At 33.3% G+C, this 22,481-nt stretch overlaps 1 protein-coding gene across 2 annotated transcripts in view; it reads left to right on the forward strand.

The window, feature by feature from the left end:
* Positions 1 to 6,639: 6,639 nt before the first annotated feature.
* Positions 6,640 to 22,481, forward strand: part of LOC136041069 (delta(9)-fatty-acid desaturase fat-7-like) — a 37,841-nt gene continuing 21,999 nt past the window's right edge. Inside the window, exons 1-3 of one of the 2 annotated variants that reach the window (XM_065725621.1) lie at positions 6,640 to 6,758; positions 18,475 to 18,670; positions 21,496 to 21,629. In XM_065725621.1, the coding sequence (XP_065581693.1) occupies positions 6,681 to 6,758; positions 18,475 to 18,670; positions 21,496 to 21,629 (408 nt within the window). In that variant the 5' untranslated portion in view covers positions 6,640 to 6,680. Of the gene's footprint in view, positions 6,759 to 10,641; positions 10,711 to 18,474; positions 18,671 to 21,495; positions 21,630 to 22,481 lie in introns of those variants that run through there. The other variant, XM_065725622.1, reaches the window with a different exon arrangement.

Consider the following 22,481-nt stretch of genomic DNA (forward strand, 5'->3'; position numbering starts at 1 on the left):
ATCCTCCCTCAGTCACCCAAAAAAAATTCAGGCCTAATTAAAAAAAAAATTCATTTATAAGAAAAACTGTTTTCAATTTATTAATTAATATATCATTTGTTTTCTGATTATTTTTAATTTATTATTTAAATTACTCAAATACGTAACTATTATTAATCATTTTAATATAATCATTCCAAATCTTATTATTATCATAATTTTATTTTGATTTTTAATTCATTTTTGCTAATTAGTTAATAGTTCATTAATTATTTTTATGTATTAACTACATCCTCTTCTTTATTTTGATAAAAATAAAGTTTCAAAAATTACAAAATGATTATAACCGTTGGATTGTTCATAGAAAAGTTTTAACCCTTAAACTTTCTACTCCCGGGCCAATTCCCCCCTCTGTTAGTCCCCTAAAGTCACCTCTGAGGAAACCATTGGAGTATTAGAAGAATGTATTCATTGCATGATTATTTAATTATGAGTAAATCTTATCTTATTGATTACAAAATGAAAACTAAGACTACAATATCGAACTCTAAAAGCGAAACACAGGATGTGCATTTTTCAAAAACGATTTCATTTCTTCAGAATTGCATTCATGGTTTTATCATACGCTGGTTTCCGTTAAAAGCACAGTTAGCAATCGCAATGTGAATTTTGCGCGCAGCTGCGAAATTCGCCATCTTTGTGAAATTTTATAGCCCGCATACGAGCTTACGATTAGCTTAGATTTTTTTTTTTACTTCTTGTAGTTTTTATGGCACTTGATATTTACCAAGTGACATATAGCGATCGCAATTTCTGTCTGTCTGTCTGTAGGTCGGTCTCGGTTTTGCTAGTTTGAACACACCCTGATAAGCTAGGACGATGAAAGTTGTCAGACATATCAGGGACAAGACCATATTAAATCAGAAATAGTCGCTTCCCCGATTCGACCATATGGGGGGGGGGAGCGAGCAAACGAAATAGTTGAACAGAATTTCATTTGCTGATAAAACAAATGATTGTTCTTCTTAGGTGTGGCTTGCTGATCTAGGGGGTGTGATTTTCACTTAGAGTGCGAGAGGTCTTAGGCTCGAAACCCGGACCACCCTAATATTTACATGAAGAAGATCCAAAACTAGATAGGTGATCAATATAGCGATTGCTGAAAGTTGACAGGTGTATCAGGGACCGGACCAGATTAAATTATAAACAGTCGCTTCCCCGATCGACCATGTTTGGGGAGGGGAGTGGAAGGACGGTTAGTTTGGAAAAATTAGAAAGAATAAGGTGTTTCTAACTTATGAACGGGTTATCAAATCTTAATGAAATTTGATATTTAGAAGGACCTCGTGTCTCAAATCTCTTGTTCAAAAATTTTGGCTTTGGCTCTTCCAACCTCGTCATAAGTGCCATACGAGCTCTTGTTTTACTTGTACACTGTCGATGTAAAGTCAACTTTTGGAAAAATTTTTAACATAAAGCAAGTCAGCGAGTATACAAAAACTTGTTGGCTTGAGTATAAGCGTTGACGGGTTTTCAAGTAGACCTTTTGAACTTTTAAATCACGTAAAACCATTGCAGAAATAATTTACATATATAATATATAACATAGTGTTTTAACAGTTGTATTTCCAATATGTTATATAATAACTATGAAATTATTTTTCAGCTTTCCCTTCAGAACATATATCAATCAAATCTGACATAATTAATCGATTTAATACATTTTGTTCAAATATAGTTTTTCCTATGTCGGTTAGTGCATTGAGAGTTAATATTGCTCTCTGACAAATGGAATACGTTTTATTTCTGCAATAATAACAAAACCAGCAAGTGTTAAAAGTATTTGACGGTTAGATTTCGTGATGATACAGGTAGGCCTAATTCTAACATATTTAATACCAATCTGCCTCAATTAGACAAACATGTCAATTATAAGCCAGTCATTCAACCAAGAAAATTCGAGAAATCCCTGGACTGCGGATATGGGGTAACAAATCGATAGTTTTATATGTATATATTTCGATATATGTACCGTATGTTTATATTAATTTATATACGATCAACATTAGTAATACATATTCATAATTTTAAATATTGAATTATAAATATTGAAACAAAAATGGAGAATAAGCTAGGCATGGAAAAAAAGTGTACAAACAACACTTTTCCTAAGAAGAAAATCAGAATTTTGATCAGTGCTGATGACTGGTAGCCCTGCAACCACTATTCAACATCTCCCTCAATGTCTCCTGAAAGTTTCATTTCAGGTGAAAAATACTTCACCTTCTTCCAAATGCCTCCCCAAATAAATCTTTTCCTGCAAGTCTCAACTCGATCCCAGGACGCATCTTGGGCTATAATAAAAGAATGGTTAAGATGACTAGGGCACGCTCTACGTATGAAGGATGACAGATAGCAGAAGATGATCATTTCGGTCACCCGTTTAGGGCTAGACCGAAAGCAGGTCGTCCTCGTCTGGGATGGGAGGATGCCATAAAGAAAGATTTAAAGGAAACGGGAACTTCCTGGTAGGGTGTAAAGAGGGGGGCAACAACGAAATATATACTTAAGCACACATATACTCTCTTATTATTAGCTCAAACAAACTGACTGATAACAAAATTACTCTGGAAAATCCTAGCTTCTCCTATCCGTTTTATAACCTCACAAAAGTCAGCTGGAGAGGTACAAACTTTATATGTTTAAGTTATAATTTTTCGTATACCTATTTGAGTTGATCAAGTGAAATCCTCTTCACCATTTAGAAATGACTAAATAATTAACTGGGGAATTCCTATTAAAAGAGGAACTTTCACCCCCTTTACACCTCATACAGCACGCTCTATTCTGTATATATATATATATATATATATATATATATATATATATATATATATATATATATATATATATATATATATATACTTTATAAGGAAAAAAACTTTATTAGTAATTACACTTCATAAGGAAAAGGAAAATTTCCTCAATTTGCAGATAATTCATTTAGGTTTCTCATACATGAAAAATTTCTCGTCATAGTTTCAATCAAGGTGGCACCTCTTTTTGGGGAGTTTCTTTTCTATTTCAAAGATTAGGCAAATTTTCATGTACTTATTGCTTTTAATGAGTAACATTAAAATTTGTACATTTTGCCTATTTAGCACTGGCATAAACAATAAACTTTGTTGCATATGTTGTAATCGAAACCTTTTCAGAGTTTCAATTTCATTTGAAAAAGATTGCTCTTTATTTACAGTTTGTTTCCAGATATGTTTGATCCAAGGCTCTTTTAGCAATGAAGAAGGTCAACTAATCCCTCCTCCAACTCCTCTTTTTACACTCAGCTTCATATTTGTAAGACAATATTTTGACAATGATATTCTTCCCTGAAATCATTCCATGGTTTAAAGGTAAATTTATAGAACCAACCTGTCTTATAGGCACGTTCCCTATGGACGCAATCAGGGCCTTTTGGAATACAAGTAGACATTAAACATCGACACCCATGGGATACCAGTAGACATTAAATATTGGATACAAATAGAAAATGAGAAATTTTACCGTTTAATCTGTGTGCAAAAACCAAACTCCTGGTAATACTTCTCCCTCCCTCTCCCTAAGAAATTTCCTGGTCACGCTCATGACGCCCCAGCCCCATTTTCTACCTCTATGTCGGGAGGTTTTTGAATGTGCCCCCTTATACTAAAAAAAAGGCTGTTTGCCATAGAAGGGGCGCTATCTCCTTATCGCCGGTATTAGACAAGACTAGAAACATTCCCGGGAATCAAGAAGGATTAGAGATTGACCTCTACTATTACAAATGCGCCAGCATGAGACATTCAGTAAGGCATTGATGTCGCTCAAACTGGAAACCCCAATATGTAGCTTTTGACGTATGCAAATTAATTGGTTATCTATGGATTTTTATTTGATGGTTTCAAATATTTCGGCAACCTTCGGCGAAAACCGTCATCTACGTTACAAAACGACAGAAAATGCTACTTTATTTCGTCACAAACTTTTCTGGTTATTAGAAAGTTCAGTAGAACATTAAATCTTCTTTCTAATGAGCGTTCATCTGATATTCTAGAGAATAGCAAAAAGACAAATAGCAAACAGATAAATAGACACGCATCCGTAACCATCCATGTCGACAATAAATACGCAATTTCACATTTTTATAGATTAGGGCATAAGGCTTTTACAATAGATTTCTCTTATAAGCTGAATTCAATGGCATAATTTTGAAAGAATCAAAGTCACTCTCCTTTTCGGGTTGCTCTCCCCTTTTTCAAAAACTAGTCATATTTTCTCAGGGTCTTAACTTTTGATGGGTTACTTCAACTTAATTTAAAATTAAACTTATAATATTCAGAAAATAAATTTTAAAGAATAAATTACTTCAACTTATATATTTGAAAGCTTTAAAGGTGTAGGTTGTTATCACTTTTGTGTAATACACAAATTTTGTGTAATACCCTTTTGTGGAGTTTTGTTCATTATTAGCATAAGTCGCTCCTTACTCAATATTCGTCACCACCAAATGTCAAACAAAACAAAAAACATAACTCTTTATTTTCATCATACGTCGATAGCAACAAATTTCCTGATGTGACCTGACTCTCCCTCCTGGTAAATTTTCTAGTGTTGCTCAAGATTTACCCCCCCCCCCCATCCCTCTGCCTTTTATCCCAGTTAGAATATGTGTGTAAGCTTGCATGTTACAAAAGAAAACGAGTTTCTACAACAAGAATAGAGCTATCACCCCAAAACATCTTTATTCAGGCTTAGTTTAGATTAAGGGAGACTGGATATTAATTCCAACCTTCACCTCCCGCCCCTTTCTCTCGGATGATTTTCTATATTTATTTGAAAAATTATTGAGAGTTAGAAATTTTGGGTATTAAATTGCACTCTTTGAGGAATCTGATACCCTCCCACCCTGCTTAAGCCATAACCAACCACCCCTCCTTTGTAATAGCTGACACACAATTAAACATCACTCTACATAATTTTGTGAAATGTCAAGTGAATCAACTGATTTAAGTTTAATTATTACTAATACTTACTAATAAGTGCGTATATTATCGAAGGATCTTATGGGATCCTAATGGATCTTATCGGATCCTAATGGATCTTATGGGATCCTAGTTCTAAGGGACTTCTTAGGAACGATTGTGCCCAAGAACATACCTAGGATTTTTTTTCAGGAGGAGGAAAGTACGAAAAAACTTTAAAATACACATAAAATTAGGTTATATTCATTTTTGTTACGTTTTTACGAGTTGGACAAAGATTTCTTGGAGAAATCTAACCCCCAGAAACAGCCCTGATTACGCCATTGTGCGGAATTATTTGTGTGAAACTGGGGTAACCCTTAATCTTTACTGTGAAGTTTGAAATTTTATCCGGATTCATTAAGAACGCCTGATGAAACCCAAGGGCCGAGTTGGAATTAAAAGCTTCTTCAAAACACCGAAAAACTTAAGCGCAACAAGGGAATGGCTGAGGAGGGGTAGCCCCCTTTACTATACGGAACGATTTCTGTTCGTGTCAAGTTTTAATGTTGCTCTTCACTTTCAGTCCGAAATTCATTTTTTTATTTAATTGCCATATGAAGCGGTCTCTTAGTAGAGACGAACAGAAAAAGGCGATATTTCGGTTCTTGACGAACAAAAAGGTTCAATGCTTGCGAATCGCACTGTCAAAGGAATTTGCAGAGAAATATGGGTAAAAAAGAGAAATATACTTAAAGGTAAATACAAAATACGGTAGTTTGATCTATAAAGATGATATTATAATAGGTAAACATTCTGGTATCAAACCTTTTCCATTATTCGATATCACTGTTACCATAAGCATGGCTGTACTGAGCAGCATTTTACCGATACAGTTGCGCACAACTCTATAATACACCAATCTATTTCGGATTTTACTGTTTTTTTCATTCCCTTCAGTTTCCCACTTTCTTGAACTTTTTTCTGGCGACGCTTTTCTCATTCGATTTGAATAAGTCCTGCTTTTCGGGCGCCCCCAACTTAATTATCGATAAGCACAGTTTGATTGGATACATCTGAAGCTATAGGGTTGGATTGGAATAGACATAGATCCAAAAATAACCTATTTTATAGTTATAGTTATATATTTTATAGCCCCTCCAAAGTTTTACGACAATTCTTTCCATACGAAGCGCCTTGGTGAAAAGAAAAAAAGAAATAATTTATTTTATTTTCAATTAAGCGCGGATAACACCTGCCTTTTGAGGGCTTGAGGGGCGTCAACGCTACTCACATTTGTGGTGATTTACGTCGTTTTAAGTTTGACATATTATATAAGCGAAATTTTGTTTGGTCAAAGCTTAAAATTCGCTCTTTACTTTTCACGACAAACTTGCTATTTTTATATTTAATTACAATTTACAAAACTGCCGTCCTAATTTTTGCTTCCATAGCTCTACTCGACAAAAACTGTAGGTGCAGGAGCAGGGGGCTTGGGGAATCGCTCCTTAGATTTTCAATAACACCTTTTTATGTATTTTCAATGAAAAAATTATAAAGAAAACAAAAATAACCTATTTTATAGTTTCGAGATAGTTATAGCAACAAAGTGGTATGCTAATCTTGCCTTTCGTTTTTAGTTCTAAGAAAGATATTTTTACATTTCACTCGCTTCAAACGTCACTATTTTTATCAGCTTTGGCAATGTTTATGTGTCATTCATTTAGCAGTTTGTTTTCGCTAATTGCAAGGGTTAGGAACCGTGATATCTTTCCGCAAATGGTAAATAACTTTTAATTGTTAGATTTCAAGTCTATATTTTTAGAGTTTATTTTAAGGATAAGTTTGGGGATACTAGTACAGTCCAGGGAAAATTGTATTATAGTATTGCCGATGTATCAGATTATACCTCCACTGAGGAGATGAGGGCACTGATGAATACCGCCTCTTCCATGACCAGGTGAATAAATTCCCCTAGAAAAATTGGAAAACAGTTGAAAATTTTAACTGTTAATTCTCTAATAATGTAACTGGGTATTTCCCACGCCCCATCAACCCTTCGAGAACTGACTTTGGAGAGGAGGGGATCATGTAGCACTGAGCTAATTAAAAATCGTTTTCAAATGGTAAATATTATAAAAGTACAGCCTACGACTGAAGCTCCGAAGAATTGTTGTAGTGTGTCCCTACGAAAATTGTGAAATTTTGGAAGTGTAGGATGTATGTTTTTTATGCGGAATAGATAAAAAAAATAAGTAGAATTCTAGATTAGGAGCTTTCGTTGATCCAAGAAAGTACCTAAATTAGGCAGATGAAATTTTTGGGAAGGGATCCAGAGACTGAATAATCCCCAGCGAGGGTGTTTTAAAGCAGAAATATCTGCCTTCCCCCTCCAAATGATATTGACATTTTACAATCTTTGTGTTGTTCGTATAAAACCATCCAAAATAGACCCCTGTGCGAGTGAGGTACAAGAAAAGCTATTGTGGTCTCACACCTTTGCTCAATCCTCATTTATAAGATTCTAAAGATATACAAATCTTTCTTCTATAAATGTATCTAATATTCTTCTATAAATTTATCTAATAAATTCTTATAAATTTATCTTGATCTATAAATTTAAGGTAAAAACCCCCTTGAGATCGCTTAAATTCTATTGATCAACAGGAATTGCGCTGCAAAAAATAGAGCCAGTGAAAAAGATTTCAGAAACACAACCACTCCCCATTCCCAAAAACAAACGAAAAAACTTGTGACCCCTTCATCACAGAAATAAATGAATTAAATGTTCCACTAGTTTCTCCTTTTTTCTCTCTTTTTTTTTATTGGCTGATGGTGCTGTCCAGGTTGTTTGCTTGCTTCCCCCCTCTGATTTTTAGTTTCAATTTCTTATATTTTATATTTATTTATCGTTTTTGTATTTATTCACTTATTTTTGCCCCCCCCTCTTTGACCATTTTTTATCTTTTTAACTTTTCAATTGACTTATTACAGTTTAATTATCGACTCATAAATGATTATTCATTATGATTTTTCTTTTTCGCTGTTTTTTTTTTTTTGTATTTTTGCCAGTTTTAGTGTAATCATTTGATTTGTCGACTCCGAAGTCCAAATTTGGCCCTTTGTGGGCTTCTGATAGAAATTTTTTTTAAAAATAAATATTTTATCTTATTCTATACGAAATTAAGGTAACACGTTTTTGTAAGAATTCTGGTAGGTGATAAACTTATCATGCAGACTATGCAATTTTCTAAGCCCTCCAAAAACTATCCAAGATAGACATAGTAGCTTGACAGTACTTTCCGGGAGTATATTTTAGACCCTGATTTCATTCCTGAAAGTTCGATTCGCCCTACTAAACTACTGTTTAACACAGCTAAAAACCACTAAACTAAAATTTTACCAGTTATTCATGTTAATATTCTGTCAATCTAACAGAAATTTGTATTCGTTTTTTTTTGCAAGAAAAGAATGTGAGTTTATTTGTTTATTGATTTGTTTTCCCCAGGGGTGATTATATCGAACAAATGCTCCCAGAAGATCAGGTGAGGGAACAAACGAAAGCAAATCAAAATTTTTAACGCCTTTTTCATTAACCAAAAAGATTGGAGGACAACAAGCCCCCTTTTACACCTCTTTTTCTCACAAAGATACCCGATCAAAATTTTGAGATAGTCATTTGATTCAGTACAAATTGAAAGGTTCAAACATGGCCCACCTTAGGGCTCCGGAGAAAGGGCTGTTAGCTATGCAATTTTCCCATGGTTTACACAAAGTATTTTTCAATATGAAATATTCATAAATATTTTTGGGGGGTCCTTTTATGCAGGGAGGGGGCATTTTCAGCGACAAGAAATTACGTAAGAATGAAAGATTCTGGGAGAAATTTTACACGGGGACAAGGGGGGAAAGGCAACTTCTTGCCACAATTTCAAAAACAATCATAAATTAAATTTTAAAAAAGCTTTTTCAGTCGACGGAACGTTAATGTTTGATTTTCCAGACACTAAAGGTTTTAAGTCAAAATAACCAAAAGGAAAATATGAGAAAATCGCTATTTTCAAGTAAGAGTAACCAAGTTGGTTGCAGGGCGCAAAAAAAAATATACATTTTAGCACAGGTACTTATTATTTTTTCCGAAATCTATGCAGAAATATATACTGAAAATCCTACAAAATTTACTAAAAAGAACTATTACAAATATATGTAAATATTTTAATGCAGTTTTCCAAAATGTCAAGAGGTATATTGGTGCCTTTTTGGATGCCCCAAAATACAACATAAAGTCTTGCTTTTCAAGAAAAAAAACACACGTTTTCTCTTAGAAAATTAAAACCTAACATAGGTAAAAAATAGTCCGTAATTGGTATCATTTAAAAAAAAAGTGCAAGTTTCACGCTCATTTAATTAGCATTGCTTGGAAAAATTTAAGTTCGATAAATAAAAGTAACATTTGTGACATGTTTGTGGTATTTTTCTGGTTTCTCTTTATCGATTTTATTGATTCCAGTAATTTTCTCTTTCAAGTCTTATACCTGATTTTTTTTTTTTAGGTTTTTATACTTCATTCATTTTCTAAAAGCACGCGTACTTTCATGCTCATTTGATGTGCCAAGGATATTGAAGCACATATTTTCTCCCTTCCCCCTGGACCAATCTTATGTCTTTTCATGCACAAAACCGTGATTTTGTAAAATCTTTCGTTTGGCTAATCCAAAATTAGGATTTTTTTTAAGTGCAGTGCCATATTTTGTCAGTGTTTGTAGGTTGAGCCGCGAAAGCAAGTAACCACAACTAATTAATTCAATTCGATAATGCTTTCCCCCCCATAAAATCCAGACATTAACATTCTGTTGATTCCAAAAGATAATTACATCTTCAAAGGAAATCTATACCTTCTTAAACTTTTTGGTGTCATGCAAGGACATATCCTGAATTTTTGTTCGGGAAGGGGGTATTTTTTCGTTTTTTTAAAGCTTTAAAATCGCGTCAAAAATTTAATTATATACATTCTTTTAATTTTTTTACGATTCGGGCAGATATCTTGGGGGAAGGTCGAGGCTGGATGTGGCCTTGGGGCCATGTACTTTCTGCTTATTTTGCTGATTTTTAGCACACGTTGTTTTTTTAAGTTCAGTAACTGCTACTGCAAAAAAAAAATCGCACACTCCTAATTTTTTTATCTGTATATATGGCTGCGTAAATTTCCATAGCGCCAATTCCAACAATCAAATTTAAAAAAATTAAAATTTTCCTTGATGCTTTAATACCCGTTTTAATAATTATACATATATATATATATATATATATATATATATATATATATATATATATATATATATATATATATATATATATATATATATATATATATATATATATATATATATATATATATATATATATATATATGTATATATTATATTCACGTTAATTTAAGGTAACTCAATCAACGTTAATGAAATAAACTATAGCTAGGCTAAATAAAAAAAAATCTGACAAGTTTTACAATTTCTCTTTTTCTATGTTATTAACTCGAATGATTTTCACTTTTAAGTTTGCAATATGACTGCTCACTATTCATACAATCGACTACTTTTTAAACAGCTGAAGGGGTTGGTAGGCGTTCTACGTTCAGTGTTGCTTGACGCAGACTTGAGTAAATGTTCGAGAAATCGTACTAGTCTTGATGAAAAGTTGAATTAAAATTAAGATTATTTCAATGTGCCAAAGAGTAATTATTTAATTATATATCAGATAAGTTTATTTGTTTCACTCAGTGGCTGTATTCGTACGAACGGTTCGTACGGTTCAAACAGGTTCGTACGAACCTGTATGAACCAGTGTACGAAACAGGTACGAACCTGTTTTTAGGATTTTGTGTGCTGAGTTTTTAGTTACAACGCTTATTTCGTCGAAACAAAACCATAAAATTGCCAAATTCGACTCATTTACCAGTGTTCAGAATGATTAATTTGGAATAATTGATGTATTAATGCCGGGACTAATTTTTTCAGCTGTAAAATTCCGCAATTGTCTTTTTAATTTTTCTAAAGGTTGATGTTTGAGCGAAGGTTTTTTTTCGCCAGAGAAGTGTGATTTTTTTTAAATATTTGGTATAAATTACAGACTGAGCCCCAATCCCCCCACTAGCCCTTATTTATAATAATGAGTGGACTAGTTTTTCATCTCAAATGGAAAAATTACACTTTATATTTTTCAGGTTGCGGAAATTCAAGTAAAAATTTGAAATAAAATCAGCTTGAAGTAGTATTACAATTACAGTAGTAGTAGCAGTAGTACAGTAGTAAAACAGTACACTATTAGTAGTACAATTTTGACAAATAGACAAGGGAGTATATTCTCGAGCTTCAAAGGGGGGTAGGACGGAGATCGTTAAAGTATTTATTAACTAGCTCTGATTAAATAAACGATTTTTTGGTAAATCAGACTTCCAATTCAGATCAATGCTACAACAAATTTAAGTCAACTAGATTTACGTTGCATGGGCAATGTGAGGTGTTGTGGGAACGTTTTTTTCGGCTTCACCAAGCAAAGTGCTGCGAGAGCAACACTTTGGTTTTTTTTTACTTACTTCGATTAAACACTGAAGTTGTTAATCTATAAGGATCTTAAAATAAATACTAGGTACACCAACTCGCAAAAGTTGCAAACCCGTCATTACAACTAGCAAAAGTTGCACACCCCTCATCGCTGAAGATGATTGTAGCCTAACAGCTGAATATTACTTACAAGTCCCCTACATGCCTTAACACAGGAACCAAGTTCGTCTTACCATCAAATACACCGGAAACAAATAATAGGTACACCAACTAGAAAAATTTGCAAACCCCTAATTGTCGAACATGATTATGAGCTAACATCCGACTGTTGCTTAAAGCTCCCCTATATGTTTCACAATTGGTATCGGCCTATTTTTGGTTTCAGTGTGTACCTTACTACTAAAGTTGTCAACCCCTTTAAACTTCAAACTCGTATATCTCATGAAGGAATTTTTCTACTAAAAAATGGATAACATATACATTGATCGGCTCAACAAGAGCTATCGACTGCCGTCAGAAAAATCTATTTGTCTTAGTTCAAAGGTTGATTTATTTGCCATAGCCCAAGTCTCAAACGTCATCTTTTAGAAAGGAGCAAAGGATAAACTCTAATTTCTTTAGCAGTGAGAAAAATTTTAAATTTCAAGAGACACACCTGACACCATTTCTGTATCGGCCTATTTTTGGTTTCAGTGTGTACCTTACTACTGAAGTTGTCAACCCCTTTAAACTTTCAAACTGATATATCTCATGAAGAAATTTTTCTACCAAAAAATGGATGATATATGCTTTGATCAACTCATCAAGAGCTATCGACTGCCGTCAATTATCTGTCTTAGTTCAAAAGTTGACCTGTTTGCCGTAGGCCAAGTTTCTAACTTCATCACTTAGAAAGGAGCAAAGGATAAACTCTAAGTTCTTTAGCAATGAGAGAACTTTTAAAGTTTAAGAGGCACATCTGATACCATTTCTCCATCACAATCCCAAGTGTAAAAAACCGAGTGATAAACTCAGCTGAAATCACGAACAGAAATGGGTAGAAACAATAGATTTTTGGCCCCAGGCAAAAGTTCTACGAAGCTTTCCAAAATGCATTCATCAATCTAGCCTAAGGTCCACACTTTCCGTCAAAACTGCAGAGGTTAGACTCTTGCCACTTTCTAGGATTAAGTTGAAATCGGGGTGCTAGAAAAAAAAAACACGACAAAACCAAAGTGCTGCTCTCGCAACACAATTACTCGCCCTTCTGATTACTTTTAGATACTTCTTAACGTAAAAAATTCACAAATTAGATTTCTCTTATGTCAGAACAACTAAGTATGTAATTTGAGACCCAATTAAATGGCAAAATTAAGCCAAAAAACGAAGCAACAGCGACAATTGCTAATATTGTTAATTGACTACAACTGGTAATATTGGTAGTAACAATATGAATGTATCGATTACTAGGTGAGAAAAATGTATAAAACTTATTTTTATCTTTCATGTCACTTTAATTTCATCAAACTTTCATTTCATCTTTAATCTTTGAGTTTAAATAGTCCATTATTGTACCAACTACTTAAGAATTGCTCAAGAAAGCTCCTAGAAATATTTTAAGTGATGAATGGCCATTTCTCCCATATTCAAAGGGCCTTTTTTCATACAAAACTCAAAACGAAGAATTTTGTTTGAGTCAATTTGGTCTCTCAAATGTACGCAATCATATTTACTTTATTCCCCCTTTTTTCTCCCTTTTCTGCATTTATATAAGTAAGAACCAATTCTTCGCCATCCTAAGTGACAAAACAACAGCTAGAACCCAGAGAGAAGCAGTATAGAGAGAGGTGGAGATCTTTGGGTCCAGATTTTGGAGATACAAAATAGTCGAATCATAAATGTTGCTGTTTTAAAAAAAATCCACATCTTTTCCCTCTGAAATATTTGAACTAATTTTCATAAAAATAAAGACGATTTCCAATTAAAATATTCTAATTTTCAGAACTGCTTTTCTACAGATTTTTTAAATTCTGTGTAGAACTATGTCAAAATATGTAGAACTATGTAAGAAATACGTAGAACGTCTGTTCTACATATTTTCTAAATTCTAAAAAAATTTTAAAAATTTTAAATTCGAACACAAATTTCTAATTCTTAAGAATAAAGACTATAAAATTGATTTTCTCAAGAAATTGAAAACAATTTGAATCAAGCATCTTTTAAAATATTCGAACACATTTATCATACTAAGCCACCTAAAGTTGAGGCTCTAGTGAATGTTTCTTTCTTCATTCTACCCTAGGTGGAATGGAGGATTAGAGTCTCTTGAAGATTTTAAAAAATTTAAATTATTTCAGACTGACCCAATTCCGAAAGCTTATTTCCACTCTTTAAATTTCAGGTTTCTAGGGGGTATCCCACAAGTTCTTATATTTGTTACATAATTCTTTTTTTTATCTTTTACCAAATTTCAATCGAAAGCTAGTCATTACGACTCGAGAGGTATAATAAACCTTCAGGTTTTCTTTGGTAGCAATGGTGTGAGAATAATCTGAGCTTGATTAAACCAATCGATCAATTAGACTATTGATCTCATTTCCGAAAATTGTAACATTATGACAGCTTTTTTAATTCCTAAGACCATGGTGAGGGTCCTAGATTTGCTACTCAAAGGGTTTGGTTCTGAGGAAAAGTTTCGGAAATTTCTGATATGACCAATCCCACTACTGTAAGCAATGCTTTGTAATATCCATCGGTTTACTGGGGATACGATTGCACCTTTATCATCAAAAGCCCTTTTCCATTTATTTTACTTAAACCTAGTCCGATATGTTAATTATTCCTATAGCAGTCAGAATAAGCTAATTTCTCAGAACTCATAGAAGCAGGATTGCCAAACCTAATTTTTGCTAGCCAATCCCCGAAAAGAGATCCATATTTATTTTCTTCTCAATACAAAATACTCACCAAGTCTGAAATCTTAGTATTTAACAGAAATCACTAACCACATCACCGAGGTATGGCAAGGGCACAGCAAAAGGAAATTACCATAGAAAAATAAGATTCATCTTGAGATATTTAACAGAGCCTGGGAGTGAAATCGCAAACGTAGAATTAACCCGACATTTTGGGGATAAAACCTTCGTTTTTAAACTCTCATCCCTGTTCAAAATTACGTCTAGGATCCTTCCTGGCCACCTAAAACATTTCCATGAATATAGAATGTCGCTTTATTTCTAATAAAATGAGCCATACGAAAGAACCGCAATACTGTTACGCTTTTGAACAAAAATAAAATTACGCAGAACGTACTTCAGAAGAGCCAATAGTGTATCATGTGTGTAGTTTTCTAAATTTGGCAAGCTTCCAAGCATCATTTTTATAATTGACCAATCACAGTGAGGACTTAAGGTATATATTTTTTGGAAATTTAAAAGGACGAATGTTTGGAGCAGCAGTTTCCCTATCCTCATGATGAATGTGACGAAGATAATAAGATGCAGTAGTAGTAAAGAATACTTGGAATTAAAGTGGTGTCGATATAAGCTTTTCAAACCAACTTCTATCTATTTTAATTTCCGATTCTGCTATATGAGGCAGGGTCGTATTCAGTAGTATACTCTCCATGGTTTTTGTGACAGCCCTATCCCTAGTTTTAAACGCGTCCCTATTCCGCCATTCCGATGAGAGATTTTAGGTGCCTGTTACGTGATGTGTTTTGTTTACTTTGGTTGTTACGCAATAGGGAATGTTTTCAGATGTCTGTTACGTTATAGGGTTTGATTGTTACCTAATAGGGAATGTTAAGAGTCCGGTAGTCAAGATGCAAACGTTACATAATAGTTTCTCTAATTACGCCAAATCATGATTTATTTGCTTGTTATGTTTGAAAACCTCCGAGACCCCACCCCAATTAGATTTCCTTTCAGAAACCTACGAAGCCCCATCCAATAAATATTTCTTTGCTTGTTACGTCATAGCAAAATTTACTTTTGCACATTATGGTTGCTCGTTACACAATAGTTTAATTAAATTTTTGACAATTAAAAATCAACTAACTATCTGAGAATTTTCACGTAGTAGCTTTTTGACTTCTTTGGGCTAAAATTGTTGTTTTGCACCACACAATGGTTGAAAACACCTCATTGCTGTGGGACAGTCTTTTTTACTAAAATATGTTTCTATGTTAACCGTTATATTGTAAGACTACCCGCACCTTCAGAAACGAATGCACTACCTTATGGCATTATTGCCTCTGCCACTCGAGGCTCAATATGCGTATAGTTTTCAATAATTCAAAATCAATTGACCACATCGTTCTCACAATAGCTTTCTTGGACTTCTTTTGCGTAGAACACTTATTTTGCAGCACAAAGTGGCTGGAAACGCCACTTTGCTGTGCGACAGTCTTTTTGACTAAAATAAACGTCTATGTTAACCGTTACTTTGTGGGGCTACCTGCACCTTTAGAAACGAATTTGCTACTGTACGAAATTACTGTCTCTGAAAGAGGAGGCTCAATATGTGTACAATATTTCGAATCAATTGACTATCTCAGAATTTTTAAACAAGCTCAATGTATGTCAATTGTTTTCGTAAAATTTATTGTATGTTAATTTTTTCTTCAGTAAACTTGTTTTATTTCTTTTTTTATTTTTATTTTCTTGAAAGATATTTTATATTGATTTTTCGTTCGTGACACATGTTGCATATACATTTTTTTCTCTTTGTGACACTTGTTCTACGTTAATGTTTTTTCTCTTCGTGAAACTAGTAGCATATTGTTTTTTTTTGTTCATGAAACATGTTGTATGTGGATTATTTCTTCGTGAAACCTGTTGCATATTACATTTTTTTTTAAACTTCTTGTAGTTTTAGTTTCTCTTGATGAAACTGGTGGTATGTTAATTTTTTCCTTTCATGAAATTTGTTTTATCTTGATATTTTTCTTCGTGGAAAACGTTACATGTTGAAATTTTTGGGTTCGTGAAACATGTTGCATGCTGATTTATTCTGCTCGAAACATAATATATGTTATTGCTTGTCTTTCTGAAACTTTTTGTTGGGCTGATTTATTTCAAACTTGTTGCATATTGAGTTTTTCTTCGTGAAACAAGATGCATGTAAATTTTTGTTAGTAAAACTTGCTGCATGTGGATTGTTTCTTCAAAAAACTTGATGTATATTGATATTTTTCTTCGTGAAACTGGTTGTATGATGATCTATTCCTTCGTAAAATCTAATTTATCATATTTTTATAGTGAAACTTTTAACATCTTGGTTTTTGTGCGTGATTGCGAGTCATGCTGATTTTCGCTCGTGAAACTTGTTGCATGTGGATTATTTCTTCAAGAAACTTAATGTATCCTGATTTTTCTTCGAGAAACTTGATATATTTTTCTTCATCTTCATGAAGCGTATTGCATGTTAATTTTCTCTCCTTGAAACGTGTACATTTATTTTTTCCCCTCGTAAAACCGTTTTTGTTCGTGGAACTTGGTGCTTGCTGATTGTTGTTCGTGAAACTAAGTTATCTTGATATTTTCCTTCATGAAATTTGCTGTATGCTGTTTTATTCTTTCGTAAAACTTAATTTATCATGATATTTTTCTTCATGAAAATCGTTGCATATTGGTTTTATCGTCGTGAAACAAGATGCATGCTGATTTTTGTTAGTGAAACTTGTTGCATATGAATTATTTCTTCATAAAATTTATTTCATCTTGATTTATGTCCACAAGAAATTTGTTATATTTTTATTTCTTCCTCATGAAACTAGTTGCATATTGATGTTTTCTATTCGTGAAACTTGCACATTTCTCATTGGGAAACCAGTTTTGTTCATAGAGCTTGTTGCTTGCTCATTTCTGTTCGTGAAACTTAATTTGTCTTGAGAATTTTGTTCGTGAAACTGGCCGCACATTGATTTATTCTCTCATATAACTTGACTAATCATGATTTTCTCTTTGCGAAACTTGTTGCATGTTGGTTTTTTCTTCGTGAAACATGATGCATGCTGATTTTTGTTTGTGAAACTTCTTGCATGTTATTTCTTCAAGAAATTAAATATTTTTTTTTTTTTACTGAAAGTAAGGATCGACATTAAAACTTGAAACGAACAGAAATTACTCCGTTCATGAAAAGGGCTGTTCCTTCTCAACGCCCCGCTCTTTACGCTAAAGTTTGACTCTTTCTATCAATTCTACTTTATAAAACAGTAAATAACTATATAATAACAGCAAATATATAATAGCAGTAAAAAATATATTATATGTCGTTCTTAATTTTTTGTGTTGAACAAAACTCAATTTTCAAACATAAGCTTGACAACTCAGCGATTAGAGTGAAGACTAGGTATATTCCTTTTAAATTGGAAAGGGAGAAAGTTTAGAGCAGTGGTTATCATATCTTTCTGAAATCTGACAATAGAAGCAGTGTTGCGATATTAGTATTATTGAGGATCAAATTAGTGTTGATACAGGTTTTTCAGTCTAATTTCTGGGTATTTCACTTTTCTGCTTCTTTATAATGTTATCTTTTATGTTAAAATATGCAAAAAAATCTACATCGTTCACAGATCTTGTTTTTTTTTCTTTTATTGGGTATGACAATTGGTTTTTTTTTTATTTTCGTTGAAAAATGTCTTTGCGATATTTTCGTTGTCAAAATTGAAAGAATCCTTCCCTTCCTCTTGGTTTTGGAAAATGTATTTTTGTCCTCCTTTTCATTTTTTTGAATTGACGCTAATGGTTAAAGCTACCAATCATCAAATGACCACTTTACATCCTAAGTAGCGCTGATTATTCTTGTATTTTATTTTTGTTTCTCAATTATATATCTTTGTTTTTGTTCATTGTTCTGTCTTTTTCTTTAATTGCGGCATTCTTTTTAGATTTATTTCGATATCTTGGTGTTTTTAGTAATTATCTCCCTCATCCGATTTTTTTCCCCTATAGGAGTCAGAATCGGTTACTCTCTCAGAGTTTATAGAAGCTGATAGAGCTGGACAAATCAGAATTCAGGATGAAAGGAGGTATTTCAAAACAGACGTAGTATGGAGAAATGTTGGGATGTTTATCCTTTTGCATACTGCTGCCATCTACGGATTTTACCTCGGACTGTTCTTCGCCAAATGGGAAACTCTCGTTTTTGGTAAATACAATTATGTATCAGTTGTGGCAAGCAATAGTGGTAAAGGTGTGGAACATGCTAAACTCCCTGAGATCTATGTAATGTTTAAATATCTCGTGTTTTGCAATTTAAGGTATCATTGCTAAAAATAGAATGGCGAGATGAAAAACTTCATTTTAATTTCTTACTGAAAATTTTTTATGCACAGCCCTGGGAAAAAAAAATGTAGTCTGACTATAGCTTTGCAAGATTGTGTTAATTTCTTATTGTCAAATGTAGAACTCTTGTTTTTGGTAAATGTAATTTACCACACAAGTGGCAAAGGGTGGTGGAGCAATTAAAGAGAATGATCTCACACCCCATTTTCATGAAAACATGCATAAATAAAGATATGTCAGTATTTAGAGGTTAGAAATCTTTGGAATCCTCATGGCTAGATAAGACTTTAATTTACTTTCTCCGTGAAGATCCTTAGTCTACCCCCCTCCCACCCCCTCGCCAAAAAAATTAATAGGGCGCTACTCTTACTTATGGTAAGTTCAATTTTATATCAACAGCTGCAAGTGGTGGTGGTTAATCCCCAAAAGGATATCCTTAAATTAAATTATATTATCCTTAAAAGAATAGAAAAATCCCCATTCCTGTTAAATTTAAAAAAGTATATGTCAATATTTCGTGGTCAGAAATTTCATGGATTGGGTCCAAAAACTCCATGAATAAATAAAAAACTTTAATCTTCTTTCTCCCTAAAAACTATTACCATAACCCTCTCCCCCACCGAAAGAAGTGTAGTTGAATAACAAACTTATAACAACATATCTATACTTTATTGCCAAATAGGCAATTCTCGACTTTGGTAAATAAATTTTTATGTCTATGTAGTAAATGGTAGAGGAGCTACCGAAAGGAAAGAATAAACTATGTTCCTATAAAAAAAAAGGAAAAAAAAACTGTGAAAATTTTCTAGCTAGAAATTTCAGGTATCAAACCTAAGAAAACCCATGGTTAGATAAAGAACGGTAATTTAGTTTACACCTGAATATCATTGCTCTCCCCCCCCCCAGAGAACAATCTAATAGGTTTACATATTTGTAACAGCACTTCCTTTACTGCCAAATGGGTAACTCCTATTTTGGTAAATACAATTTTATATCATAGGTAACAATTGATGGAAGATTGATCAGAGTGATGGAAAATTTCCCATTCCCGTTAAATCTAAAATATTATAAGTCAATATTCCATTGCCAGAAATCTCAGGGCTTTTTTCCAAAAACGTCATGACTAGATAAAGAATTTTAATCGACTTTCTCTCTAAGAACAGTTTTTTCTGACCAATCCCCCTCCCCTACCGAAAAAATTAATAAGATTGCACATTTGTAACAACGAATCCATATCTTATTGCCAAATGGGCAATTTATTTTTTGCTAAATACAATTTTATAAAAAAAAATTGCAAATGGGTAATGGAGTGATCAAAAGGATAGAAAAGTTCTCATTTATATTAAATCTAAAGAAAAAATTGTGTCAATATTTCTAGGCTTGGATTCTTAAGAAATATTTCTAAAATCACATTGTTAGAAAAAAATTTATTTAGTTTCTCCCCTAAAATTTGTTAACTTAAAATATAATAAAGCTACGTAAGAACTTGTAAGAGCTCATCCACGCTTCGTTGCCAAATACGAAACTCTTGTTTTTAATAAATGATACTTTTTATCGTGTATATATAATGTAATGTAAAAGATAAATAATTTATCTTTTGATAAATTATTTTGATTATTCTGATTATTTGATTATGTAATGTAAAAGATAAATAAAACAAAAAATAATACGTGAAATGAAATTAAAAGAAATGTAAAGAATCAATTCTTATAAGAGTATTTTCGTAATTGTTTGGAAGGTGGCTTTACAACAAGTTTTTGGTTGAGAAAAGACTGTGGGTTCAAGTCCCGAGCAACTTCAATTTTAAAAAATCCAACTTTAGTAACTGTTGTAAAATTTGTAACATATTGCCTATATGACTTATAATCTGAAATCAGGTTCGAATCAGTCACAGCCTTGAATATACTATTTACACTTTAATATTTTTAATATGAAAATAGATTTTTGCTGAGCTAATAAACGTAAAAGGAGATGTAAATAATTCAAACTGATTATCGAACTAATAAATTTGTTTTCTTTATTGGCTATGAAAATAATTATTAGCTATAGAAATTCAAGGGCATTGCAGGCGCCAAATTTTGATTTTAGCAACAGCTTTCCTAGTTATTGAATATTAATATTCCGTGACGCATTGATTAATAAAACATACTTGTTTCTTAGGAGTTTATTTGTCATTAATATTACAAAAACTTCAATAAATTTCCTTCATGGGCGTAGTCCTAGAAAAAGAGAGGTTCATTTCTTTCCTATTAAGGATCATTCGAGTCTACTGAAGCCAGAATCCTTAAAGTCATAATTAAGCTAGAAGGCATAAGATAGAATAAGGCCATAAGACTAACAATGAAGACCAAAAAGATAAGAAATGTTTTAGTTCTGCTTTTAACTTATCAGTCATTTAGTTTGACGTAAGTGGACGTAGTTTATTCATGTTGGTGTTTGATTTCTATTTAGCTGAATTCATTCTAAAATGGACGACGAGAACCAGTCCTATCTAAAAGTAGTGCACTGACCCTGGTTTTTATTTCCCCACCAGTTTAGGAGGACAGGTTATATATATATATATATATATATATATATATATATATATATATATATATATATATATATATATATATATATATATATGATCATCAGTGAATGTTGGCAATCTCTCATTTCGGTCTTTCACGGTAATATTTATTCTTTTAGCATGGCTTGTTCACCTGTTCAGTGGCATGCTTGGTATAACAGCGGGAGCCCATAGACTGTGGTCTCACAAGTCATACAAGGCGACACTACCATTAAGGGTCATCCTTATGATTGCTCAAACGACAGCCCTTCAGGTAAATATTTACATATATTTGTCGCTGGAATAAACCGAGTTAGGTAAAACTCGAATTTAAATATAAAATTGTATCTTCAGTGGTATCAAATGTTCACTCCGTCGTCAACGAGTCCTTCATTTGTGGTTTCCCTAACAGCTCTTAGGAATTTTCTTCATAAATTGCGCCATAAATATGTTACTAATTTAAACTTCATAACAAATAGAAAGAGAAAATAGACCCCGACCTTATCTTAGACCTTAGTTCCTCCAGTGCCCTGGAGGCACACAGGGCGTCGGTGAGTAGTCTCTAATTTTCCCTCATCTGAGCCACTGTATATATGTCTTCCCACTCATGAATGACGCTCGTCTGGAGGGCTCTTCCGTCAGGTTCATACGTCTTACGGAGCAGGTTCTTTGGTCTTCCTTGGTGATGGGTGCCTTCCAGTTGCCAGTAGAGGAGCATTTTTTGAAGTCTGTGTTCTAACATAAGGAGGATGGGTCAAAGGTATCGCCATCTACGTTGCCGTACAACGGTTGTGATATCTGGCTGGCCTGTGCAGGTACGGATCTCTTCGTTGCTGACACGGCCTCTCCAACTGATTTTAAAGATTCGGCGAAGACAGTTATTATCGAAGTCGTTTCTCCTGTTCCACAGTTAGCTTAATGCATTCCATAGCATAACTTAGGACAGACAGTACTGCACTGGACCAACCTGAGTTTCAACTTCAACGAGTATACTGTGGATTTCCAGACAAGTACGAGTCGCTGAAATGATGCATTGGCCAAGGCTATCCTGGTGGGCAATTCTTTTTCAGTCACCACTGGAAGTGACTGTACTTCCCAAGTACTTGAAGTCTGTCACCTGCTCGAT

Source organism: Artemia franciscana, chromosome 21 (assembly GCF_032884065.1).
Source record: "Artemia franciscana chromosome 21, ASM3288406v1, whole genome shotgun sequence".
Lineage (NCBI taxonomy): Eukaryota > Metazoa > Arthropoda > Branchiopoda > Anostraca > Artemiidae > Artemia > Artemia franciscana.